This window comes from Ceratotherium simum, chromosome 21 (assembly GCF_057802395.1).
Source record: "Ceratotherium simum simum isolate JZ-2026a chromosome 21, ASM5780239v1, whole genome shotgun sequence".
Classification (NCBI taxonomy): domain Eukaryota; kingdom Metazoa; phylum Chordata; class Mammalia; order Perissodactyla; family Rhinocerotidae; genus Ceratotherium; species Ceratotherium simum.
In genome coordinates, this window is record NC_141920.1 from 49,874,377 (window position 1) to 49,886,949 (window position 12,573).

The 12,573-nt window shown below is 44.3% G+C and overlaps 1 protein-coding gene across 1 annotated transcript in view; it reads left to right on the forward strand.

Annotated features, from left to right (window-relative positions):
* The first annotated feature begins 1,821 nt into the window (after positions 1-1,821).
* SYNDIG1 (synapse differentiation inducing 1) overlaps positions 1,822-12,573 on the forward strand; it is a 130,072-nt gene continuing 119,320 nt past the window's right edge. Inside the window, exon 1 of the mRNA XM_087444926.1 lies at positions 1,822-2,311. Coding sequence (XP_087301052.1) covers positions 1,822-2,311 — 490 coding nt within the window. The remainder of the gene's footprint in view (positions 2,312-12,573) is intronic.

A 12,573-nucleotide genomic window follows, 5' to 3' on the forward strand; every position in this document is an offset into this window, starting at 1 on the left:
TCAGGGAGCTCCTGGGCAGGGGCAGGGACAGGGCTGGGGGAGAATGCTGGCATTAGTAGCTGTCACGTTGGCAGAGAAGGATGCAACAGGAGCTATAGGAGAAATCATAGCACATCTTCTGAGAATACACCAGAAAAGGAAGAGGTTTCTCTGGCTGGGCAAGAGCAGGCAACTCCATTGGGGAGGTGGAATTTGAACAAATGCAACCAAATGTCTTTTGTAAGATGCCTACAATGGATCTGGGTAGAAGAGCTAAGTCTGAGAAACTAAACTGAGCTTCAAGATTATTCTAGTCTTGGTAGTACATCCAGCAGATCACAAACCATAAGAGGGGCCCAGTTGTGCAATCAACCCGGCGCCTTCTCTGTCGAAGGAGGACGATTAGAGAGGTTGAGTATTTGGACCAGAAATACCTCAATAAGCATGTTGCGTTAGCCTGGAAGATGATAGAGCACAGAGATGATGCTCAAACACGTGCTGTGCCTTGCATGTTGCTGGTGCTCGAAAGATCTTGTTCAAATAGTTTAATGGTTTTAGTTCTCAGATTGTGAATGTGCCTCCAGAGCTGAATACTTCTTCAGGCCACGTAAGCATGAAGAAGTGGTAGTGTGTTTTTTGACCTCTCTTAAATTTGACACAGTGTCACATTGATAATACCTGCCATCTCTCAGTGCATATACATACTCTAGTTCCACTAGTCATTTGTCAACTTTGTTAAACTGTTATTTTCCAATTAGTCACAAGGGCATCTTCTCTCTCTCTCCTTCTCTGGTAAGTCTGCAATTTTAGATTCTTGTAACTACCACCAAATAAAGCAGTTATAATATAAGAAAATTCTTAAATCCCATAGAAAGCCAGAATACCTGAAGTCCCCAAGACAAAATGTTTCCCTACATAATAGTTTTAACTTGCAAAGAGGAAAAGCCTGAGGAAATTGATTCCTTGTCTCCAAAAATCTTAAGCTTATTTATCTTCTTTTCTTTTTTTTAACATTTGAAACCCTAGAAAGGAATGCAATCCAAGGAGAAACAATTTAGAGGACTTCTTAACTGTGTCCCAAATATGTAGATGTTTCTCTAAGTGGAGCACAATTAAAGCAGGGAAGTTTCTAGTCCAATTCTTGGGACCGTGCTGGAAAGCCAGTAGGCATGCGTGAGTGTTGAGATAATTCCAATAGGTACATTAGAATGTGCTAGAATGTATATGTGAGTGTTATCTCATTTGGGGAATTTTGTCCATATACAGAACTAATGGTGTAGGTCTTCCTGTCATTTATCTTCTAAATCTGTGTGGGACGTTATTTTACACCCTTTCTTCCTGGGCTGTGTGTTTTCTGCTCGAGTGAGTAGCCCTGGATCTTCCCTATTGCAGGTTTACAGCCTTATTTTCCCTATGGGCTGGTCCGATGCTAATGTGATTGGGTTTACCTGTAGGTTTCTGTATGTCTGCTGGCAATCGTAGGTTTCTCTAGAGCTGCAGTGGTGCCAGTTCCTGCAGAGTCTTCCTCATTAGGAAGCAGAGACTTTATAGAGATGCGAGTAATCAGTTTCTGGCTTACTCTGGCTGGCTGCCCTGATAGGGCCTTTTATAAACTGGGGGAATAGGCAGGACTGGAACATTGTCTGACTCGCCCAGCTACAGTGCATATTGGCTGACTAGTGCACTCTGAAACAAGGGGCTGGGTGATTAGCTCTTTTTCAGGTGTGATTTCCTTGTCTCATATCTGTTTCCTCCTCCTCCAGGAAAAATGGGTCCCATGAGGCAAGTGTGACTCTGGAGTCTTGCCCGCTAGCCTGAAGCCCGCTGGGTAGGGAGAGCACCATGGATGGCTTAATTGAACAGAAGAGCATGCTGGTGCACAGTAAAATCAACGATGCCAGCAAGAGGAATGGCTTAATTAACACCAGGAACTTCATGGCCGAGAGCAGAGATGGCCTGGTGTCTGTTTACCCAGCGCCCCAGTACCAGAGCTGCCGGATGGTGGGCAGCACAGCATCGGCCACCCTGGACGGCAGCAGGAATGAGCCAATCCAGCAGCTGCTAGATCCCAACACTCTGCAGCAGTCGGTAGAGTCCCACTACCGTCCCAACATCATCCTCTACTCCGAGGGCATGCTGCGCTCCTGGGGGGATGGCATGGCTGCCGACTGCTGTGAGACCACTTTCATTGATGAACGGTCACCCACCAAGGAGAGCCTGGAGTACCCTGATGGGAAGTTCATTGACCTCTCTGGCGACGACATCAAAATCCATACCCTCTCCTATGACGTGGAGGAGGAAGAGGAATTCCAGGAGCTGGAGGTCAGAGGATGTATTTGTCATAGGCCTTTGGGAATGGGGTGGGAGGATCTGGTGGGGACCCAAGAGCACCTGGCAAAAGTTAGGGAATGAAACTTGTTTGTGAACATACAAAGAAACTGAAGCATTCTTGGTGCCCCTTGACTCTTAAATGTTTGTGGAAGATGGAGGGAGTGGAGAAAGACTAGATGACCAAGACCCACTGGGGGATTCTGGTCAGAGAAGACACAAGGATGGGGCTACAGATGGATTTAAGGGTGGCCAGCACTGGCAGGTCAGTTGGGGATTCCTACTAACATCCCACCCACAGGAGAGAGGGGTCATTGGCAAGTGAGCAAGATGAGAGAAGGGCACTTGGTCCTAGGACACAAGAGGCTGGAAATGCTTGTGTGGGGACACTTTGGGAAGTGTTTTTCCTGCCACATATGGTTTCCTTAATTTGGCATTCCAAAGTTTCTACCAAGGGATCATTGGATAGTGAAAACCTGCCAGAAAAAATAGTAATTGATCCCCTAAAGGGAAGATGACTTGAATTATTGCAGAGGTCACTTCTTCAGTAGACTGGAGGGCAGGCAAGGACATTTGGATTACATGCTGAGAAACATGCACATTGGACGCACTGTAACACGGCACAGCAGGTTGTACAGCTCATCCCTTCTTCAGTGCAGTGCCCGGGGGAGGGGAGCGATGCTGCATGGGTCTGAGCAAAGATGCACGTTGGTCAACTAGGAGGCCAGTGCCCAAGCTTAAGGAAGTAATTCACTGCCATGAGGGTAGAGGGTGTTCCTCCAGGATGTGAGTGGCAGGGAGAGAAGGTCCAGATTTTCAGTCAGGTTGGAGAGGAAGGACCTTCAGGAGGAAATGTGTGGTCAAAGGGAGAGGAAGTTTATTTTCGACTAAGGTAGGTGAGAACATTTTGTAGGTGGAGGGGAAATGTTCAGGACAGAGGACGTAGGATCAGGGCCAGGGAGCCATCCTGGGGAGGGAAAAGATGTGTGTCCAAGCATGTGTGCAGAAGTTCTGGCCTTTCACAAAAAGTCAGCATACTGCTTGTCTGAAAGAGAAGAGAAGAGTGGAGAGAAGGTTAACAAACTGAAGTGCTCTGGGTTGAAGAAGAAGGAAATGAGGGGCCGATGTTGGCTGAGGGTCAGTGGAGCCAGGGGAGGTTTGGGGCATGAGGAGACTGGAGACACTCAGAGCAGTGACTTGGAGGAAGTGACCATTCTAGAAAAGAGTATTGAAGAAACTGCCAAGCTGCAGTGGGGGTCTGTGTGAAGATTTGATCAGGCCCGCGGCTCCATGACTTTCTGTAGTGACTGGTAGCTAGTATTCAGCAGGGGAGGCTCTCGGCAGAGCAAACTCTGGGCTTCCTGCCCACAAGATGGGGGAGGCAGAAGAAAGCGAGAGGGAGGATGTTTGGAATAGAACCAGATCCAACCCCATGGGCCCCAGACTGAGTGGAAAGCCAGTGAAATCATAAAGAATTGATGGGCCAAGGAGGCCGGAAGCATCAGGACTGGAGGTACAGTGAAGACCAGAAGCTGCTGGAAAGACATGGTTTTAGTCAGAAGGGAAATTCAGAAATGGAAAAATAAAGTGTGATGTTGTAGCAATCCCTATGAATGGAGCCCATGAAAACCAACTGACTGGGAGTCGAGAGAAGTTGTTGGAGTGGGAGAGGTCAGCCAAAGAGAACTTGGCACCCTCTGATGACACCTGTTAAAGGCAAGAGAAGGGTATGAGCTCTGGCCGTGCGAGCGTTTTGAGAAAGTTGAGAGAGTGCTTTAGCTTCCATTCAAAAGCCTCTGTCAAGTGTCCACTGTTTTCCAAGGTCTGGTTTTGCTGAAAGCAAAAGTAAAAGTGCTGCTGACCTGCTTGAAGTTTAGGAAACAGATACACAAAATTGCCGTTTCAGCATAGCATAGGAGTTATGATGATAGAATACCCAGTCTGCTCTGAGAACATCCAGAGCAGGGGATGGGGCTTCGAGCTCAATGTGGGGGTCGGGAGTTATTGCAAAGGAGGTGTCCCCTGCGTGGCATCTTGACTGTTGGGTAAGAAGGCTCATGGGGAGGTGGTGGGACAACTCTAGTCCAAGGGGGCATCGTGAGCAGGTAAAGCACAGAGGCATCCAACCTAGATCTGCAGGGAACGGTAACTGGTTAGAATTGCAGAGACCTATGGATTATGGTGAGACTGAGGAGACAAGACCAAGAGGAAGGCAGGCTCCCATCACTGAGGACCATACCAGTCATCTAAGGGAGGCTGGATTTTAGGCGAAGTCACAAACCCAGAGGCCTACAAGGCAGGAAAGACTAGTAACAGAGTCAAGAAGGGGCCCTAGAGAGGGGAGGCGCCTGAGACTGGAGAGCCCAGGCCCATCTACAGCTTCAGCCCTCCTCAGCTCCAGGGGTGCTGCTGGGCCACACCATGCAGCCACCCTGCTGGATACCTTGACGGCTACCGTGTGCGTGGAGAACCACTGAGGGATTTCAGGCAGGAGGCTGTGGTCAGATCTGTATTTTCGGAAGCTGCTCTGGCTGCAGAGTGGGACCAGGGTGTAGGGGAGATGGAGGTGAGAGGGGAGCAGGCGTGGGGCTAGGACCAAACTGGGGGCACAGATCCTGTTGGGGGCCTATTGTAAGAGATGGTGAGAGAGAGAATCAGAATAGTATTAGAAGTGAAGAAATACTTAAAAAGTGAAATTTGCCATTGTTTGAAGATGATGGGAAGGAGTCAGGCCTCTCCTGTGCAGAGATGCTCCCAAGCCCCTAAGTGGCCAAGTTGGCCAGCAGAGGCTTTTCAGCTTTGTTATGAATTTTTGGAAAATCGGCTCCAATATGTAATATCTACCAGCCATAAAATGTTTGAGATAGTTACTATATTGAAAATGTAAGAGAAATTCCTGAATGTCTCCCTCATTCCTTTGTCACTCATTGGGCTTCATTCCTCCCCTCCCTCTTGTTATATCCATATCCTTGAAGAACTACACTATGCCAAGGTCAGTGGAGATGAACAGCTGATAGTCCTTGGTTAACTTTCTGTGGCTTCATAATGAACTAAACTCAAAAGAATTTTATTCCTCTTTAAGACTTGCATGGGCTTCTGATTGAGCTTGCAAATAAGTACAAGCAATATTTAAATGCAATTTTTTTATCCACGTTTTTGACAATCAATTACTGAATTCATTTTATTGCAACAATTTTCACACAATGACCTCAACCACTGCAAAGTTCCAAAACCCACTCAGAGGCAATCTTTTAAATTAAATGCTAGGAGGTGTGTGCCTGGGGCAACAGGCTTTTCCACCTGGCCTGTCCAAGGCTTTGACAGGTAGTGCAGGCCTCTGGAGGAGTGAGCTGTCACCCAGTTATATTTCTCTGTCCTGGCAACAGTAGTGGTAGCCCATCATTAAAAGAAACAGTTCTTTTAATGATATAGCAACTGGAATCTTTAATCATAATACTAGTACCTACTGTGTATTAATATCTTTATAGTGACGTCTGACTAATAGTAAGATGGAGCAGGTTGGCGTTTTTACCTTAGCCAGAAAGGGTACACCAGTGACATCACTGGAACAAGTTGTTTGAAAGTTGGGCTACTTCTTAGGCATTTGGTGAGACTTTCTGCTTGACATCCAAGGACCAAACCCAGACCAAGAAAGGGCTCCTCCCACAGGCTCTGGGGTGAAGAAATGAAGACACAGTTGTGGCTGCTGTCACTCCTTCAGTGCTGTTTAGTACACCCACAGAGGATTTCAGGGAATCACCCAAAGAGATTGATTTGGTCCTTTAGGAATTCTGTAAAAACAAAGATATTTTCTCAGCAACATTCTTATGGTGTATCTATGACACTCTTTATTCTGTTTTTCTGCAAATGAAGAAAAACTAATGACTGATTAGAAGCATCATCACAGATGCAGTAACTATTCTAAGATTTGTTGTTTTTCCATTCCATGAAATAATAAAGGGGCATATATCAGTTAGCATTTGCTGTGTAACAAATTACCCCAAAACTTAGTGGCTTCAAACAGCTTGTGATTCTCAGGGTCAGCAATTTGAGTGGGTCTCAGCTGGATGGCTGTTGCTCTGCTGGTCTCACCTGGGTTCCTTCGTGGGTCTGTGGTTAGCTGCCATTCACCTCGGCAGCCATAATTGAGAATATCAGCTGGCCATTGACTGGGGTGGCAGTGGTGACTGCACCACATGTCTCTCATCCTCCAGCAGGCTACTTCATCCCATGGCAGTCATGGTAGGGATTTCAAGAGCAGCCAAAGAGGGTGAGTCCCAGTGTGTAAGGGCTTTTCAAGTCTTTGCTTATAGAACACATGTTATTGCCTTATTGGCCAAAGTGATTCACATGGCCAAACCCAAAGTCAGCATGGGAGGGACTGTTTAGGATGACAGTATAGGAAAATGCCAATAAATTGGGTGTCAATCCTGCACCAGTCTACCACAGAGCAAAAGGTTGGACTATTTGGCATAATTTTTTTTTAAGATCATCTAATTGAACAGAGTGACAACAGTCATGGTTATATTGTGACTGAAACAAAAAACACAGTCCACATTGATCTGCAGCTCCTCCCAGAGGACAGTTCTACTTCAGACAGAAGAAAAAAAGTGATTTTAACTTCCTGGGGAATTCTATAGCTTTGCTTGGTCTATAGCAAATCAGTACTGTTTCCTGAAGATCACAGTTTTCAGAAAGCCATTGCCCTGGTTAAGAGCAGGGGCCCTCGCTGGAGTTCCTGTTCACTGGGCAGCCTGCCTCTTCTCTGTCCCCTTATCACTCTGCCTGGAGAGGTTCCTCCCTGGCACTTAGAATAGAGGCGACCCTGGTCCAGAGAGGTTTCTCACCTGACACACATTTTTGCAAGAGCGTCTGAAGTTTTCAGTTTGCCTTTGAGGTTGTGGTATTAATGTGAATGGGTTCTGTAGCTCATTTCAAGAATCTTTATGGAAGTCCTCAGAAAATATGATCTTCCCTGCTCTACCCTAAGAGAATGAGCCGCTGGTCGTGGTGAAGCGCCGGCTGTGACTCTGTATCAGACTGGGAGAACTCAGGGGGCCTCTGAGGGGTCTGCGGGAAGGCATAGGTGACTGCTCATCATTGGGTGTCGCTCTACTCAGGGGGATCAAACAGGCCTCCCTCCGGGGTGCACTTGGGACACTCTGGGAGTGTGATAATTGGGCCTGGTGCCCCGCAGCCCAGTGCCTCCTCCCTGGTTTTTGACCACTGCATCCTCCAGTTCCCAGGCCACAGCTACAACTGCAGCTTACAGGAACACCTGCAGCAGGAAACACTTCTCCTTTTCCGACAAATAAACTCAGACAGATTTCAGGCATGAGTAATAAAGCAGTTCTATGAAATATAAAATCTGAGTCTAAAGCTATGAAATGTAGTGGGTGAAGTTCATGGCTGGAGACTCCTGGGAGCCTCCTTCTGTTAGAGAGCTTATCAGATATTGGAATACCAGTTAGTAGCCATTCATTTGTGACAGTGCAGAACCTTGAGAACCCTAGAGCATGCGGAATGTCCTCACTTAGAAACAGTGCCCAGGAGGGTTGAGCCTTTTCTTCAGCAAAGGAAGGAGGGGAAGGAAGATGTGTGTTTATGGAGCATATCTCTGTGCCAGGTCCCTCACGCACATTCTGCCATCTAATCCTGGGAGCAAACTGAGCGACAGGTGTGAATGCTGCCTCACCCTGCGCAGGAGGAGACCGGAGCTGGGAGATGTCCACGGTCACACCGTTGGCTTTGGTGCCAGCTCTGGGCTCTGAAACAAGCTGACCTCAGACTCTTGTCTCCTAATGGCGATGCATTCTTCCTAGGTTAGAAAAAGAAAGTGTGTGTTACAGTGGGCTGCTGGTTCAGGGTCCACAGATAAAGCATGAGGAGACAGAGTGGGGGAGTCCCAGGCCGCCTCCTCACTTCTGTGAACCCTCAGCTAGGGCTGTCCACGCCCTTCGTCGAGTCTGCCCTCTTGTTGAAAACTTGGGCCCTGCTGGGAGAGACGGGAGTTCACAGCTGCAGCGCAGCACTTACATGTGCCTCATTCATAAATATGAGCAAAGGGGGGACTCAGCAAACATCTGAAGAAAACCCAAAAGCAGGAATGAGATCCAGCAACAACAAAAATAGAACAGTTGACCCAGAGGAAACAGAACTAATTCAGAAAATAATAGGCAGTATTTTAAAAATTATTTGAGTATACCTTGAGTGACTGGAGGGCTGGTTTTGTGGGGAGGTGTTTGGTTTGGTTTGTTGGCTCGTTGCACTGGCTAGAACCTCAAGCATGCTGTTGAAGAGATGTGGTGAGAGTGAACTTCTTGCCTTGCTCCTGACCTCGGGGGAGCGTTCGGACTTCACGGTGAGGCGCCCTAAATCAGGTACAGGAAGTGCCCTTGTCTCACGACTTTGTTGAAGTTTTTTTTTTAAATAAAAAATGGGTGTTTAATTTTGTCAAATGCATTTTCTATGTCTATTTAGATTATCATGTGTGGGGTCTTTTAATTCTATTAATATGATTTATTATATTAACTGATTTTCAGATATTAAACTCTTCTCACATTTGGGAATAAATCCCCCTTGATCATGGTGTATACTCCTCTTTAAATATTGCTGGATTTGATTTGCTAATAATTTGTTAAAATTTTTTATGTCTATTTCCATAAGGGATGTTGATTTGTAGTTTTCTTTTCTTGCGATAGCTTTTCTGGCTTTGGTATCAGGGTCATATTGGCCTCATAGAATGAGTTGGGAAGTATTCCTTGCTCTGTTTTCTGAAATATTCTGCATAGTATTGGTATTATTTCTTTGTAAATATTTGTTAGAAGTCGTCAGAGAAGCCACCTGGGCCTAAGCTCTTCTTTGTGGAAGATATTTGTTACTGATTCCAGTCTGATTTCTTTATTGTTTTAAGTCTATTGTTTTAAAGAAAATCATCAGATTTTCCCTTCTTCTTGACTCAGTTTTAGTAATTTGTGTCATTCTAGGAATTTGTCCATTTTATCTAAATTATCTAATTTGTTGGCATAAAGTAGTTCATAATATTCCATTTAAATCTTCTGACTTTCTATACCGTTGGTAATGTCTCCTCTTTCATATCTAATTTTGGTAATTTGAGGTTTTCTATTTCTTCCTTGGTCAGTCTAGCCGCAGGTTTATACATTTTGTTGATCTTTTCAAATAGCTGACTTCTGGTTCCCCTGATTTTTCTCTGCTTTTTGGTTTTCCAATTCATTGATTTTCACTCAGATATTTATGACACCCTTCCCTCTGTTTCCTTTGGGTTAAATTTGCTCTTCCTTATCTAGTTCCTTTAGATTGGAACTTAGTTATCGATTTGAGATATTTGTCCTTTCATAATAGATGTGTTTAAAGCTAAAACTCTCTCTCAAACACTGTTTTAACTGCATCCTATGAATTTTAGTATGTTTTTCTTTCATTTTTGTTTAGTTCAAAATATTATAATATCTATTGTTATTTCTTATGTTACTAATGGGTTATTTATAAAAGTATTTCATTTCCAAATATTCAGGGATTTCTCACATTTTTCCTATCATTTGCTCCTAATTTAATTTCATGTGGCCGAAGAACGTAGTTTGTATAATTTCTCTTTTAAATTTATTGAGACTTGATATGTGGCCTAACGTATAATGTGTTCTGGGAGATGTGCCATGTACGCTTGTGAAAGATGTGTGTTTTGCTCGTGTTTGATGCAGTTTATAACTGTGTGTCAGGTCAGGTTGGTTCATGGTGCTGTTCACGTCCTCTATCCTTGCTGTTTATTTGCCTAGTTGTTCCATCTGTCTGTCAGTTTTTGCTTCATGTATTTTGGGGCTCCATTGGTAGGTGCATGTACATTTATAATTATTATATCTTGCAGATGTATTGACCATTTTATTATTATATAATGTCCCTCTTCATGACTGATAATATTTCTTGTCTTCAGGTCTATTTTGTGTGACATTAATATAGCCACTCTAGCTTTCTTATTATTACTGTTTGCATGATATATCTTTTTTCCACCTTTTTGCTTAGAATTTCTTTTTCTCGTGGAATTTCAAGTGTGTCTCATAAAAAGCAGATAGTTGGATCTTGTTTCAAACATTTGTCTTACAATCTCTATCTTTTGTTTGGAACACTTAGCCTATTTGCATTAAATGTAATTTTTGTGTGTGTGTGAGGAATATCAGCCCTGTGCTAACATCTGCCAATCCTCCTCTTTTTTTGCTGAGGAAGACTGGCCCTGGGCTAACATCCGTGCCCATCTTCCTCCACTTTATATGGGAAGCCGCCACAGCATGGCTTGCCAAGTGGTGCGTCTGTGCGCGCCTGGGATCTGAACCGGCGAACCCCGGGCGGCCGCAGCGGAGCGCGCGCGCTTAGCCGCTTGCGCCACCGGGTGGGCCCCTAAGTGTAATTTTTTATATGGTTGGATTTATTTCTGTCATTTTGATTTTTGTTTTCTACCTGTTTCTTGGTTTTGTTGTTGTTATTTCTCTTTTTCTTCTTACTGCCTTTTTTGTGTTAAATATGCATCTGCATAGCCATCATGCCAGCCAGGGATGTGAGGACAGCTTACCGTGCCCCTCTGTTGTTTTCTCATTTCTAAGAGCTCCCTGTTAAATTCCTGGGTTATCTTCCAGTCTGCCGCTTGACCCAACCAGAACTATAGCTGTAGGTTGGGAGGGCTGCAAGCTGTTCCCATTTGTAGCTGGGAATGGATTTTCCACCTTCTGTTAAGAATCAATTCAGCCCCTTTCAGCAATGAAGCTACTGGTTTCCCTGGCTAGCCACATCCTAGTAGATATAGTTTATGGACCAAGCTCATGGTGGGCTTAGAGCAACCCAGGGCAAAAACACCATAGACTCCCACTATCCTCACTCAAAATTCAGCAGTGGTTGGTAAGTAAACATCTCTCAATACGTTGCTGGCCTTTGGTCAATGTTGAGAGCCTTGAAAAGGCTGTTTCAACAGTTTTGTCCAGTGGTTTCTTGGAGACAGGATTTGCCTGCTTCCTGACTCTGCCATACCAGAAGTCTTGCCAGGATTTTATCTGAAGTATTAGACGTGCATTTTCCAGCACGCACTAGATACAGACAAAGAATGTGTTCAAATGCCCACAGATGGCTTGTGGTTAGGTTAAGAATTTTAATCAAATTAATTATCTTTAAATAATATGACATATATTTGCTTATATCGTTATAAAATTAAATTACTCATTTTCCTCCCTTGGGATAGTCTGTAAATAAAGAAATGTATTTAGATGTTCCAGTTTCTTTTGGATCTGTGTGTGGATCAGTCACACAAGGGAATCCGGTTTATCTCCTTATAGTAACTACCACTTGGCGTTGCCCAAACTGCAGTAACCACCTCATTCTGTGAAGTGGCACTGTGTGAATAACTTTGGCTCATCAAGAAATTAAATTTACTTTCACAAAATAAATATTTGCCACCATTGAAGGCATTCTAAATACTTACAATTTCCAAAGAAAAAAATATTTTGTGAAATATACATGACTGGAATAGTAGTATGCCATTTATCATTTTAATTTTCTGTATTAAGAATAACACTCATTTAAATGTGGAACTCAAGGCGTGTTTCTTAAAAAATAAAAATCGGGCCGGCCCCGTGGCTTAGCGGTTAAGTGCGCGTGCTCCACTACTGGCGGCCCGGGTTCGGATCCCGGGCACGCACCGACGCACCACTTCTCCGGCCATGCTGAGGCCGCGTCCCACATACAGCAACTAGAAGGATGTGCAACTATGACATACAACTATCTACTGGGGCTTTGGGGAAAATAAAGGAGGAGGATTGGCAATAGATGTTAGCTCAGAGCCGGTCTTCCTCAGCAAAAAGAGGAGGATTAGCATGGATGTTAGCTCAGGGCTGATCTTCCCCACAAAAATAAATAAATAAAAAATAAAAATCAATATCTTTGTATTCTTATCTAACATATTCTTATATATGTCAACAAAAGGCATTGGAGGGTGTAATTATAGCCATTAGATGAGGAGAGGGTCTCCAAGATAATAAATCCATCTGTCATCATAACACAAGTGGATCATTCTTCATATTCTTGTGAAACCGTTTTTGATAAGTAAAATGATGGGAGCATCAAACCAAAATTGTACACTAAAGAAATAAAAGCCTTTTTAATTTTTCAAACTTGTACTGATCAGATCTCTTGATTGTGGCTTCTGAGCCACTAGTCAGAATTGTAGGTGAGGAGACACCTGTTCTTTCTGTGGCTGCCCCAATAAAGGGA